The 14,275-nt window shown below is 39.0% G+C and overlaps 1 protein-coding gene across 1 annotated transcript in view; it reads right to left on the bottom strand.

Annotated features, from left to right (window-relative positions):
- plxnc1 (plexin C1) overlaps positions 1–14,275 on the bottom strand; it is a 73,010-nt gene that overhangs the window by 57,091 nt on the left and 1,644 nt on the right. Inside the window, exons 2-5 of the mRNA XM_062980935.1 lie at positions 10,489–10,617; positions 8,280–8,414; positions 5,132–5,232; positions 2,506–2,620 (exon numbers count right to left, since the gene is read on the bottom strand). Of these exons, the coding sequence (XP_062837005.1) occupies positions 2,506–2,620; positions 5,132–5,232; positions 8,280–8,414; positions 10,489–10,617 (480 nt within the window). The remainder of the gene's footprint in view (positions 1–2,505; positions 2,621–5,131; positions 5,233–8,279; positions 8,415–10,488; positions 10,618–14,275) is intronic.

Raw genomic sequence — 14,275 nt, 5'->3', positions numbered from 1 at the left:
GACTCTCAGTTTTGCTAACCAGAATTGACAAAGAGCCAACATTAAGAGATAATCAGGTCACACACTCAAACTCAGCCAGAATGGTTGTTTTGTCTCACAAAACGAGCCTACGTTTTCTCTACATCTGCCACATCACATCTGGCTGACTCTGAACACTCATTTCCTCATGTTTCAGTCATGTTGTTGTTTAAAATTCCCCTCCTTTTATACATTCTATGAATACAAGATATTATAAACTTGCAGAAATAACTCTTTGGGCCAGTTAGAGATCGAACTCTCTTAGAAGCATATTATTCATAATGTTACTATAAGTCAAAGGCATCTTGACGGCAAAACCGCAGCAAATAAATTTATAAATATTTATATAAATGTATCTATTTGTAAGTTACCTTCCCGCCGGAGCAGTACCTATTGATCTACTCACATTGGCATGTTCTCGAACTGCTAGGTTGGCAGAAGCTGGAGCTAACAGTGGCCGTTCCCGCCGCTCCCGGAGCTTGAACCTGGGACCTTTCGGTCTGCAAGTTCAGCAGCTCAGTGCTTTAACCCAATTCACCGCCGGTGCTCCTTGCAGTCATGCCAGCCACATGACCTTGGAGGTGTCTACGGACAACGCCAGCTCTTCGGCTTAGAAATGGAGATGAGCACCAACCCCCAGAGTCAGACATGACTGGACTTAACGTCAGGGGAAACCTTTACCTTTACTATTTGTAAGTAGATTGTGACCATTTGGCACCTTTTTAAAAAAGCGGAGCCCCTCGTGGTGCAGTGGATTAAATCACTTAGCTGCTGAAGTTGCTGACCAAAAGGTCAGCGGTTCGAATCTGGGGAGCAGGATGAGTTCCCACTGTTAACCCCAGCTTCTGCCAACCTAACAGTTTGAAAACATGCAAATGTGAGTCGATCAATAAGTACCGCTCTGGCGGGAAGGTAATGGCGCTTCATGCAATCATGCCGGCCACATGACCTTGGAGGTGTTTGCGGACAATGCCGGCTCTTCGGCTTAGAAAAGGAGATGAGCACCAACCCCAGAGTCGGACACGACTAGATTTAATGTCAGGGGAAAACTTTTCCCTTTACATTTTTAAAAAGCATAATATTAAAATATGTTTTAAACAGAAAGTTAGCTAATAAAAATGTAAAAGCCCAGCATGCTAAATGTTTTACCATTGCATTATTAATTTTTGTTTTAAAGTAATTAAAGTAAAAGTACTTTAACCAAACAGGGCATAACCACTTTTTGTAAGTACGGTAATGAGAATATTTCTGTATTTTATTGTACATAGCCTTTCGCCTTCTTAGTTTTCCCCTGCAACTCCCACCACCTTCAATCTCATCCACTTATTTAGGGCTATTGTAAGAGAAAGAGCAAATGTTCTGTGGTTCAGGAATAAATTTGGAACAGCACTGAATGGAGAAGCAATTTGTGTGGCAACCATGAAATTAGATGCAGTGGTTCTGTTTGGAATTGGAGGCTTAAGAGAACACAACCTTTGCAAGAAATTCACCAGTTTTGGCAGGGTAAGGTTGAGGAGGAGAGAAAACAAGTGGGAAGATGGTAAAATTGTGTGTTTGAACCAACAACACCTTCTGTAGAAGCAGGAAACAAATAGCCTAAAAGGATCTTAAAGACAAGACACATTCTGCTCAGCTGTATTTCAGGATGAAGTGAAAGTAATTATTGGAGGCCATATTTCCCCCACTATCTTCTTTTTTGTTTACATTTGTGAAGCACAACTTTGCTAAGAAACTTCTTCCTTCAAAGTCCCAACAGAGAAATATGAATGGCATTGTTGATATACCAAGATAACTCTATATGATCTGTTTATTGATGTTTATTCGTTCAGTCACTTCCAACTCTTGGTGATGTCATGGACCAGCCCACCACAGAGTTCCCTGTTGGCTGTCACCACCCCCAGCTTCTTTAAGAATAAGCCAGTCACTTCAAGGATAGCATCCATCCATCTTGCCCTTGGTCAGCCCCTCTTCCTTTTTCCTTCCATTTTCCCCAGCGTCAATATCTTCACCAAGCTTTCCTGTCTTCTCATTATGTGGCCAAAGTACTTCATCTTTGCCTCTAGTAGCCTTCCCTCCAGTGAGCAGCCAGGCATTATTTCTTGGAATATGGACCGGTTGGATCTTCTTGTAGTCCAAGGCACTCTCAAAATTTTCCTCCAACACCACAGTTCAAAAGCATCTATTTTCCTTCGCTCAGCCTTCCTTATGGTCCAGCTCTCGCATCCATAGGAATACCATTGTTTTAACTATGTGGACCTTCGTTGCCAGTGTGATGTCTCTACTTCACTATTTTATCAAGTTTGGTCATTGCTCTTCTCCCAAGAAGTAAACGTCTTCTGATTTCCTGGCTGCAGTCCGCATCTGAAGTATATAATCTAATTTATCAAAATGGTGCATGGATGGATAACCAACTACTATTTTTACCAATCCCATTTGTTCTTATTGGCCTTTAAGTAATTAAATGCAAATAAAATACGTATAACATACCTCACCTCTGTCAAGATTAGATGTGTAGATTTTCAGGCATTTATCTGTTCCATATGAAATGCTTGCCCAGTGAAAGGACTTATTTGAAAATGGACATTCTCCTTTTAAAGTGCAGCTGAAGAAAATCAAAATTAAGTGTGTCAGAGATATAGCATGTTTGGGTTGTCATATAGGAAACTTCACTAATTTCAAATCACTTGATAAAGTATGTCTCCTCTGACTATGTACTTCCATACTATCTGCTTAACCTTTAATAAGCTGGGTTGTTGTGAATTTTCCAGGCTGTATGGCCATCTTCCAGAAGCATTCTCTCCTGAAATTTCACCCACATCTATGGCAGGAATACTTCACAACCTCTGAGGATGCCTGCCATAGATGTGGGCAAAATGTCAGGAGAGAATGCTTCTGGAACATGGCCATATAGCCCGGAAAATTCACAACAACCCAGTGATTCCAGCCATGAAAGCTTTCAACAACTTCAGTAAGCTGATAGCATTCTACAGATCTAAAGCCTGGGCAGAAATCATTCAGTTGGTCTATTACAGTAGTTCTCAACCTGTGGGTCCCCAGGTGTTTTGACCTACAACTCCCAGAAATCCCAGCCAGTTCACCAGCTGTTAGGATTTCTGGGAGTTGAAGGCCAAAACACCTGGGGACCCACAGGTTGAGAACCACTGGTCTATTGTTTTGTTTTAACGTGTCTAACCTGTCTGCTAGCTATGAATTAAAGGGTTTAAAAAAAAAACAAACCAAAATTCCCGATTCAAAGTTATGGCTTGTCATTACATAGAAACTAAAAGGCTTAGTGAACACACACAGGATTGGAGCATATTGGAGGCGTGAGAAGAAACAAATTGATGGTGAATGAGAAAGAGCGGCAGGTGAGATGGGATCTAGTACTTGCCACTAGCTTGAGAAAAGCCTTGTCTGTCAAGGGTTGGGGATTTAAGAAACTAATAGGGATTTTCGTATTATTTTTTATTTTAGACAGATATTGGTTTGTGCTATAGATTCCATTCTGATCAGACTGAAATATTTTTTCAAACTGAATGGATTACTAATTTATACAAATACAAGTACTTAAATAAACACTTTAAGTATGTGACCAGGAGAAGCAAGATGTGAAAAAAGAAAGGCCTCCATATTGCACAGGTTGAAGGGTTTATGTTTCCCACTGCATAGACCACAAGAAACAGAAGCTCTGCAAAAGTGGTGAGGAAAAGTGCTTCCCCACCACAAATATCCCATAAATATCAAATATCATGACAGAACAACAGCTGGTAGATTGGCCAACTAACCTCTTTACTGGTGCAAAGAGGATGTGTCAAAATGAGATCAATGGCCCAGTTCACTCCACAAGGAAATGTATGCAAGGACTTAAGAGCTGTCTTACGATCTAATGCTATTTTGAGTTATTTGTGATTTTTACTTGCCAGATTGCCAGTATGGTACAGTAGTTTGAGTGTTGGGTAGGGGTGCATCTACACTGTAGAATTAATGCAGTTTGAGACCACTTTAACTGCAGTAGCTCAATATTATGGAATCTTGTGTTTTATAGTTTGGTAAGACACCAGCACTCTTTAGACAGAGCAGGCTGATAATCTTGCAAAATTACAATTCCCATACTGCACAGAATAGAACCATGGTGTCAAACTGCATCAACTCTATATTGTAGATGAACCCTAGGACTTTGGAGAACAGGATTTAGCATAGCAGCTTAAACCACCAGCTGCAATAAATCTTGTCAGCTGAAAGGTTGACAGTTTGAGGCCCGGGTTAGGGTGAGCTCCTGACGTTTAGCCCAGCTTCTGCCTACCTAGAGATTTGAAAGCAAAGTGTGAGTAGATAAATAGGGACCGCTTAAAAGCGGGGAGGTATTAAGGCACCCATAAGGAAATACTAGGAAAATGCTGGCAATTTGATAAAAAAGGAGGAAGTTACAAACAAAGCTCTTTGGCAGGGAGATGGAGCAAAAGCAACCCACCCACCCACCCACCAGTGGCCGGAACTGAGCACAAGCCTCCATGAAGCCGAAGATGGGAAAAGCCTATATACCTCTATCCATGTTCAATTGCCTGTCTTGTCTGTGTATAAATGGCATTGAATGTTTGCTGCATATGAATGTTCTGAGGCTGCCCTGAGTCCCCTTCGGGATGAAAAAGGCAGAATATAAATACTATAAATAAATCAATAAATATCTGAATCCTTACTCAACCATGGAAACTGCATTCAGTAACACCCTCAGTTTTTGGGGAAGACAAAAGCAAATCCTTCTGAACAAATATTGCCAAGAAAACACTGTGATTGGTTCATCTTAGGATCACCATAAGTCAAAACCAAGTTGAAGGCAAACAACAACAACAGCAACAACAACAACGTTATACTCATAAGCCCAGTAAAAATATTAACATGCATAGCTACCTGGGCAAATCTTGTGTTGCCTTTAGATATTATATTAGCCTTCTCAGCGAGAAGCACCTTAGGGATAAATGTTATGAAACATGATCTCAAATCGACCCAATGTTTCTTTATAAAAACTCTGAATACAGTCTTAAGCTATTAGGAATGAAAGATTAATGATAATGAAACATTTATTTCTATGATCCCAACAAGCAGAACGAAATACCTGCTGTTTAAATAGCACCATCCACAGTGTGGGTCCAATGCAGATAAACATTCTTTACACGAGATATATTTGCTGCAATTTGCAACTTTAATTCTTCTTATCTAAAACACAAACAGTAGATTTTTGGAAAAAAATTAATCAACCTTTTCACATCAATAACCCCTTAAATAAACATACCAAAAACGTATATGAAAGAGGATACATTCATATGAGCTTACTTCCAAGTGTGTAACTAGTGAAATCTGGCATTCTGGGCGCACCATAATTGGGAATTAAGTTTATTTTTTTCATTTGGATTAGATTTGTGTGCTAAATCAAGAAACATACAGGTGATCATTGGTGAATATACATCCCTGAGTGCTGAAAGCTAGTTGGCAAAGGGCAGCTTATTTCTGGCTTTGTTTATGTTGTGCTACTGTCAGAGTCAGCAGGGTAATAAATGGACTGAAAACTAAATTGGATGTAGACTTCAAGCCAGCTACACTCCATTTCTAAGAAAGGTTGTTAAGCTGAGTGGCTGTTCTCAATCCATGTCATATTTTAAAACCACAGTCTTTCTGTCTACCTACCCACGGCTTTGGCTTTTGGCCTGGAAGCATTTTAGTTGTGGTCCTTTGCGATGATATCTGACCAGCAAATACTAAGGGCAACTGCACTCTATTAATCCCACTAAATTTTCCTAAAGTCTTTGACACCACGTTATATAAATGACAATACCATAGCAGATCTGATGTGATAGATGCTGAGAAATGTGGAAAGTTCTAACCATTCTCTGTAGGTTTGGGGGGAGGTAACTGGACAAATACACAGACATTGATGGAACTGGAAATGTTCTAGCCAGCATAGCCAATGCTGGAAATAGCACTGTAATAACAGCTGGACAATTGCATCCATACATCTATCCTGCAGCCCTTCAGTTTTCAATAACCAAGAGCTATATGAATGCCATCATTATGGGAATACTGCTGTGAATCCAGTCTTTTCTCTTGTTTACATCAACTTGGCCTTAGAGTCCAATTTCACAGACAAGACAATGCAATTCAATTATACAATGGTAAACAGAGTGATAGCTAATGTCTTAAATTACAGAGATAGAGCTAAATCACTTTCGGAGTCTAGGTTTTCTATTTTCCAGAAATCACCCTCTTGGTAGTCAAGACTCCATTTTACAGAATAATAGTCAAGTCTGCAGAACATCTGCTGGATTTCAGTTAATCAGAACTTAGCCAGATGACAAAAACCCATAAGATCCAAATGGTCCAAAATGCGGCGGCCAGGCTGCTAGCGGGATCATCTATAAGATCCCATATTACACCGATTCTGAACCAACTGCATTGGCTACCAATAGAACATCGGATCTCTTACAAGATACTGATCCTGACATTTAGAGCTCGAAATGGCCAAGGACCATTATATCTTAGGGACCGCCTCATTCCTTTCTTCCATCAGTGGTCACCTCGATCCTTCCAGGAAAATCTCCTATATGTACTGGGCCCTAGGGAGGTACACCTGGAAGCTACAAGGCGTAGAGCCTTTTCGATCTATGCTCCAATTCTGTGGAACTCATTGCCTCCATATGTTAGAGCAATGTCGGAGTTGCAACCTTTTGGAAAAGCGCTCAAGACTTGGCTGTTTGGTTGTGCATTTAAGTAAATCAGATCTAATTTGCCAAATAGTCACTGTTGAATGTTTTTAGGTTGAATGTTTTTATGTTGAATGTTTTTATATTGTGGAATGATATTTTAAATTGTAAGTCGCTCAGAGCACTCTGGTGGAGAGCGACTAATTAAGAAATAAAGTGAAGTGAAGTGAAGTTGTGATACCCAGCTATGAAAGTATCACTCTTACTAGAAATTACAATATGGCAGAAAAATAAACATTCTGGTTATTATGAATGAGATAAATGAGCTCATGCCCGCTGCCTGAACACTACAACCAAACATATGTCTTGTGTGACATCAAAATCATATGCTGTGGTTTCTCCTCAGCTTATGATCTTGGCCTACAGAAGAGTCAAAAAGCAAGGCAAGGTCTAGGCACTAGACAATAAAGAAACAACAAGCAGAAAGCCCATGGTTTGTTTATCCATTTCTGCTTCTTGGTGCCTGTTGATCTGCATTGCCTGCCGATGCATGTTGTTGTTAATTGCTCTAGTTGACTTTGACTGAATGTTATCTTATGAAGGAAAGACCTCCAAAGATTGTACCACACCAACCTGTTGCCTTTTCACAATAATGTTGTTTAAAGAAACTGAAAAATACCATTATTTCAACAATCCCAGTGGTGCAATGGGCTAAATCCTTGTGCTGGCAGGACTGCTAACCTGAAGGTTGACGGTTCAAATCTGGGGAGAGAGCAAGTGAGCTCCCTTTGTCAGCTCCAGCTCCCTATGCGGGGACATGAGAAAAGCCTACCACAAGGGTGGTAAAACATTAACAAAAACCCACTGGGCAACGTCCTTGCAGATGGCCAATTCTCTCACACCAGAAGGGACTAGCAGTTTCTCAAGTCACTCCTGACATGGGAAAAAAAAAACATACCTCGGTGCAACTGCACTTTGTTGGATACTAGCTCCCACTAGTCATATTCAATATAACCTCGCTTCCTATCTATGCTTGCCCACCCAGTGTACGTGTAATATGCTTTTTTCCTATTTTTCTTTATTATTCCCAACTTGGCTGCAACTGTGCAGTTTCGATGTTCTCGGGAGATCTTCCTCTGCATTGCAATACTGTGACTGCAACAGAATATTATTTCATGGGAAAGGACAATAGAGCAACAGTGACATTGATTTCATTCACTGGGTTTTTCCATCAATAAAAAGAGACAATCCTACCATGAATCAAGTATAATGCAACCATGAGACAACCCCAATGTTATGCAGTATGCCCCAATCAACAGGCACATTTATTCTGCTGTAATTACTCTTTGTAGTTCATGTGATATAATCCCAAGTCACCGTATCATCAAAAGCCTTGCTCAGGTCTTGCAGATTCAGGGCCATGGCCCCTTGATAGAGTGTATCCATCTGGAATGCTAATGCATGCTGCCCATAATTTATAAATCAATTCAGAGAGAATTTTAGATTTTCATGACATGTCAGGCAGGCATCTGATTCCCTAAAAGGGTGAATCAGCGGTTAGCAAACCTTATTATTAGATGGCAGATAGATGTAATCCTCATTCACAGGGTCAAATTCAAGTTGATGAAAAACTGCCGATTCTTCTTTAATTTCATATAAAATCTCTGGGCAATTTGGGTTCATGTGGTCATCAAGAATAACCTAGAAGTGTAAGCAAATTTAAAATTAATCATCACAGACTTGCAAATAGTTAAGTAAACAGTAGCTAATCTCCCTTCTTTGGATCCACGATTATTATTTCTTGACTGCCCTTAAAGGGCTACTGTTTTGTTTTTAAGGATAGAAAGAGTAAGCAAAAGCCCCGATGAGTCAGCTGTGTTTCTTGATCTGCATGTATAGAACTTGGTTTGATTAATCTAAGGCCCCTCCCACACAGCTGAATAAAATCCTACCTTTTCTGCTTTGTACTGGAATATATGGCAGTGTGGACTCAGATATTCTAGTTCAAAGCAGATATTGTGGGCTATTCTGCCTTGATATTCTGGGTTATATGGCTGTGTGGAAGGGCCCTAAGTTAGAACACTTCTAGGACTATGAAACTAGGACAATGGAAAAAAGTGAAAAGAAAATTGTCTGTGAGCTTTCCACAGTCTTTGGTAGCCAAGTTCAAATGTCAATGGTTTTAATCTACACACACACACACACACATATGGCCCATATTCCCTAAAATGACCAGATCGCATATGATCTTGAAATAAGGGTCAGCCATGGTTAGTATTTGGATGGGAGACTGCCAATGAATAACAGATGCTCTAGGCTAAACTTCAGAGGAAGTTAATCAGGAATTGAGAGTTCTATGTCTAAGAAAACTCTATGACATGTATGGAGTGACTATATGTTGACTATATGTTGTTTGGGATAATACAAATCAGACACTGTCATTGTTATGTTGCTGCTATCATAATTTTAAAGAGCTAGTTTCAATTTTTTAATAAGTTTTAATGTTTATATTGGAAAGTACTTATAAAGGTTGTATATTACTCATGTCATGGCCTATGGCTAGTACAATAAACCATTCATTCATTCATTCATTCATTCATATATGTTGATAAGCAATTTGTAGACATACACACATGCATATACACAGACACACATATGAAATGCACTATAATATCAAAAGCATTGTTATTACTCTTATCATGGTTTGTTATACTGATAGGTAATGCAAAATTATTACAATTAGTCACAAAGATGTTCTTGTTGTCATCTCTCTCTCTTTTGCCAAGTAATCTTGTCAAACTTTGGAGACTAACTGAAAGAAAGAAATCTGCAGCATAAGCATTCAAAGCCTGGGGTCTACTTCATCAGATGTATACGAGTAATAAAAAGAGATTAAATGATAGTGGGTAGTGCTATTTGTAAAATATTTTATGTTGTCATTTGTCCAAATACATACAGACACATTAAAATGATTGGCATTTTAGCTCAGTATTGTAACCAAAGGCTATACAGTATTTCTTTCTTCCATTCTCCTAGATTCGCAGATGCATTTGATGAAGAGGATCTAGTTTATGAAAGCTTATGCTGAAAATGTATTTCTCTCAGGCAATTTCAAAGGTGCTACAAAATCTATTTTCCATACTGATATAGAACTGTATCTCTGAATCTCTCTTCTGCTGGAGGAAGGGATGTATTATCTTATACTGTCTGTGCTACAAACAATACCACTCAGATGAAAACAGATCATTTTTTCTTTTGGAAAATATATACATTGAGTTCAAGGGCTTTCACCATTTATTTCAGTGAATGGAAAAAGTCTAAACCAGTGTTTCCCAAACTCTGCTTTCAGGTGTCTAGGATTTCAGTTCACAGACTCCCCGATCATTGGCCAAAACAGCTTCTATGAGCTTAAATCCAAAACACCTGGAGGACTTGAGTTTGGAAAACAATTCTTTAAACACACAGGTGCATATCCCAATTGGCTCTCACCACATAAATAAATGGGGGAAACACGTGTGGAATCTGAAAGTTTTGAAAAGACCTGGCCTGTTCAATATTAATGATGCAGTTTCTCTCATGAATAAACATTATTATTATGTTTATTTATGCTGTGCTTTCTTACTCCACAAAGGAGACTCAAAGCAGCTTACATTAAAATCATTTCAATACATTTAAACCACTTCAATATATTGAAAGCATTTCAATAAAAAAAAGCATATTCTTCAATTTTACGTGAATCCATGAACTGATGAAAGAACTGAAGGAAGAAACCTACCTTCAGTAATTGTCCATTTGTCGTCCCCAAAAACAAAACTGTCTTGTTCAAAACTACAGTAGCATAAACTGACACCAAGCTGGAGTGATTCAGGGAAGTTAAGTTATTTAATGGCCAGGCAGGGACAGTCTGAAAAGTCAAATACAGAAAGAAACAAAAATTATGAATATACAACTTTAAATGAAATCGACAAGCTCTTATTTTCAAACAGGCATCACGCTTTTTTGGATTATTTTCTCCAAAAAGGAACCCAAGGTGGCTCACACATGAATTAGAACAAGGAACAAAAATTATATTAATTTAAAATCAGCTAAATTAGCTGTCACATCAAAACCTTGAAAGGATGCACAAATAATTAATCAGATTACTAAATTTAGATGCTTGTTTCCAAGACACTTTGACACATTATTCTAAAACTCAATTTAACAGGCCTATTAGGCAGATGAATCCCACCTAAACATTAGGAGGAACTTCCTGATTGTAAGAGCTGTTCAACAGTAAAATATGCTGCTTTGGTGGACTGTGGTGGAGTTTCCTTCTCTGGAGGTTTTTAAGCAGATGCTGGATGGCCATCTGTTGGGAATGCTGCAATTGAGTATGGCAAGGCCCTCGTGGACTCTTCCAGCTCTATGATTCTAGATATTGCAAGAATCAATCTCTTTCCTAAACTTCTGCATTCCATCCTCATTAAACAGTCACACGGAGAAGAATTTCACAACTTCTGCTTTAATTTAAACACAGACTGTCATGCTCTCCTAACCCAGACAAACCACTGGCTTAGAAGTTGATATGCTTCAACTAGCCATATTCCAATGACATATTAAACTGCAATTCATATAACAAGAAGGCAGAAACTTTCACCTTCCTTTTTGCAGCTGCCTCAAAGGATAAGATGGGGCAGCAGTATTACAAACCCAGGAAGATGCTAGAGTTGTTCTTGGCTTAAGGCAGGGGTCCTCAAACTTTTTAAAGAGAGAGGCTGATTCACGGTCCCTGAGACTGTTGGGGGCCGGACTATAGTTTGAAAAAAACATGAACAAATTCCTATGCACACTGCACATATCTTATTTGTAGTGCAAAATTATAATAATGGAAGAAGAATACAATATTAAAAATGAAGAACAATTCTAAACAACATAAGCTTAACAGTATTTCAATTGGAAGTTGTTTGGGAAAGGCCAACTAACATTGGGACATTGAACAGGCAATAGTTCTTGGTAATCACTACATTTCTCATCTAAAAATGACATTCAGCACCACAGTGATGAAATATACCTTACCAATTTCATTGGGAAACACTTCTAAGAAACATAATCAGGAATGAAATACAATGTTAACATAATTGCTTTAGGGAATATTATTTACCATCCTTGATCTATTTGTTGGTGTGACTTGATACAATTCTAGCAGAGTACAATTCTGTCTTGCAAGCCTTTTTAAGCAACAAGACATTACAGCAGTAAATTGTTCTTCGACTCAAGGGTACTTGCAGCCATTTGTGCTTTAATACTTAATAAAGGATGCATCTTAATGCACAATTGGCATTTCACCCCGTTTCATCACATGAGCACAAACTTTAACATATCATTTTAACTTGGAAAGCCTTCTTTGTACAATTTTTGTGCAACTGTGTTTTGCCACTGCAAACCAAAGTTCTTACTTCTCATATTGAGTGATGTCACAAGGTCTTCCTTCACAAAAGTCCAGCAAGTTGGGTATAATTTCTTAGTAACCCTGTTTCTGAGTCAGCCAACAGTCAGCATTTTAAGGCCTACTGATTGCAATGAGAAAGCTGACCAAGTACTTAAATAGTGCCTTTTGTTGACTTTTTACAGCATTTCTACGGAATCATATCTGTCAACTCCTTTAGAATGTAAAAGCCAGGTATCTAAGTACATTTCAGATTCCTTATACCACAAGTGCCAAACAAAAATCTGGCCCGCCATATCATTTTATGTGGCCCTCCAGATACTGGACTACTATTCCTCCATTTCTCATCATTAGATCCCGTAACTAGAGCTGGTAGGAGTTGTGATACATTCGTTGGAAGGCTGCAGTTTGTTCTGTTTAGTCAAGAGAATGAAATTTGAATTTAGATACAAGGCTTGTAGATATGGTATCTGACTTTAAAATGTTCTTTAAAATTTTCCTAGCATCAGAGCCACAAATGTTGTTGGGTTGCATGGAGGATAATCAAAAGTGATGTGAGTTGTCATTATCCTTAGTCTGCATGGTGGATAATCAAAAGTGATGCAAGTTGTCATTCAATAACATCTGGGGACCCAAACTGGGTAAAAGCTACAGAGCACTGACCATTATGTTAATTAAAAATATATACTTGGTCCTCTGTATCCACAGATTCGCCATCCACGGATTCAATGGCCCTTTGACGGGAACCATAAGGTTGATGTGGCCCACAAAGAAAATGAGTTTGATACCCCTGCCCTATATATTTGCAAGAATGCTAAAATCAGACTACTTATATACTCTAAAAAAACAGGCTGCAGATCAAGATGATGACATGAGCAAGGTGAGACTTTGACTGAGGAAGCATGGTTTCAAATCCCCCCAAAGCCATGACTTAGCCTGGTTTACTTTGCAATTGCTTGTATGATGTGAACAATGTGAAGTAGGTAACACAATACATCATTACTACGTGAGTGCTACAAGAAGGTTGCAAATAAAGAAGTGGGTTTTTACATGTGCAGTGCAATCTTAGATATCAGGAACGAGGAACTCTGTAGTTGGTAAGAAATTATGAGGACTACTATTCAAAATATCACCGCAGTCAAAGTTTCACCATGTGTCAGATGTGTCCAAACAATAAAGCCCAACTGAATTTAGTATGAAAGTTCAGGCCAGATGTGCATGAGATAGTACTCTAATCTGTTTTCAACTTTGTTATGTTGTGTATACGCATCAGGGACCTATACACATATACAAACAGAGACTAATCTAAGTAAACTCTGATACTCAGCATTCAAATGATAAGATGGAGTACTTTGAAGATATTAGGCAGAATACAGGAGGAAGCTAATGTGGGTAAGCAATTTGAATCCCCTTTCAGCCTTCTTTTCTTCAAGTGGCACACCGGATTAACTGCTGAGTTGCTGAACTTGCTGACCACAAGGTCGGCAGTTCGAATCTGGAGAGCAGGGTGAGCTCCTGCTGTCAGCCCCAGCTTCTGCCAACCTAGCAGTTCGAAAACATGCAAATGTGAGTAGATTAATAGGTACTGCTCCGGCAGGAAGGTAACAGCACTCCATGCAGTCATGCTGCTGTTCCATGCAGTCATGCTGGCCACATGACCTAGGAGGCGTCTACGGACAATGCTGGCTCTTCAGCTTGGAAATGGAGATGAGCACCACCACCCCCAGAGTCGGACACGACTAGACTTAGGGTCAAGAAAAAACCATTCTTGTTCTTTTCCAGGCTTTTCCCTTGCTCATCCAAATAAATAGGCAGACATTCGCTAATGTTAGTACTGCATTTTGTTCAAATACAACTCTCAGGATTTCAGAATGAATAGAAAGGGAGAAACATTAGTTATGTATAAGTTATATGAAGACCTCAATGTAAAAACCATTTCTCTTATACCTATATTGTTTGGGCACTACAAGCTTATGACCTATTTGTCCTTAGTAGCCCAAAGGGTGATACCATAGCATCACAAGTCCATATGCTTTTTTGATGAAAGGTGTAATTTAGGTGTAATTCAATCTAATTTGGGACATAAAATACTTTCATAAATAATCAACTATTTGGGGAGATGCACAGAGTGACTATG

The sequence above is a fragment of the Anolis carolinensis genome, chromosome 5 (assembly GCF_035594765.1).
Source record: "Anolis carolinensis isolate JA03-04 chromosome 5, rAnoCar3.1.pri, whole genome shotgun sequence".
Classification (NCBI taxonomy): Eukaryota; Metazoa; Chordata; class Lepidosauria; order Squamata; family Dactyloidae; genus Anolis; species Anolis carolinensis.
This window is presented reverse-complemented; position numbering and strand designations above follow the sequence as displayed.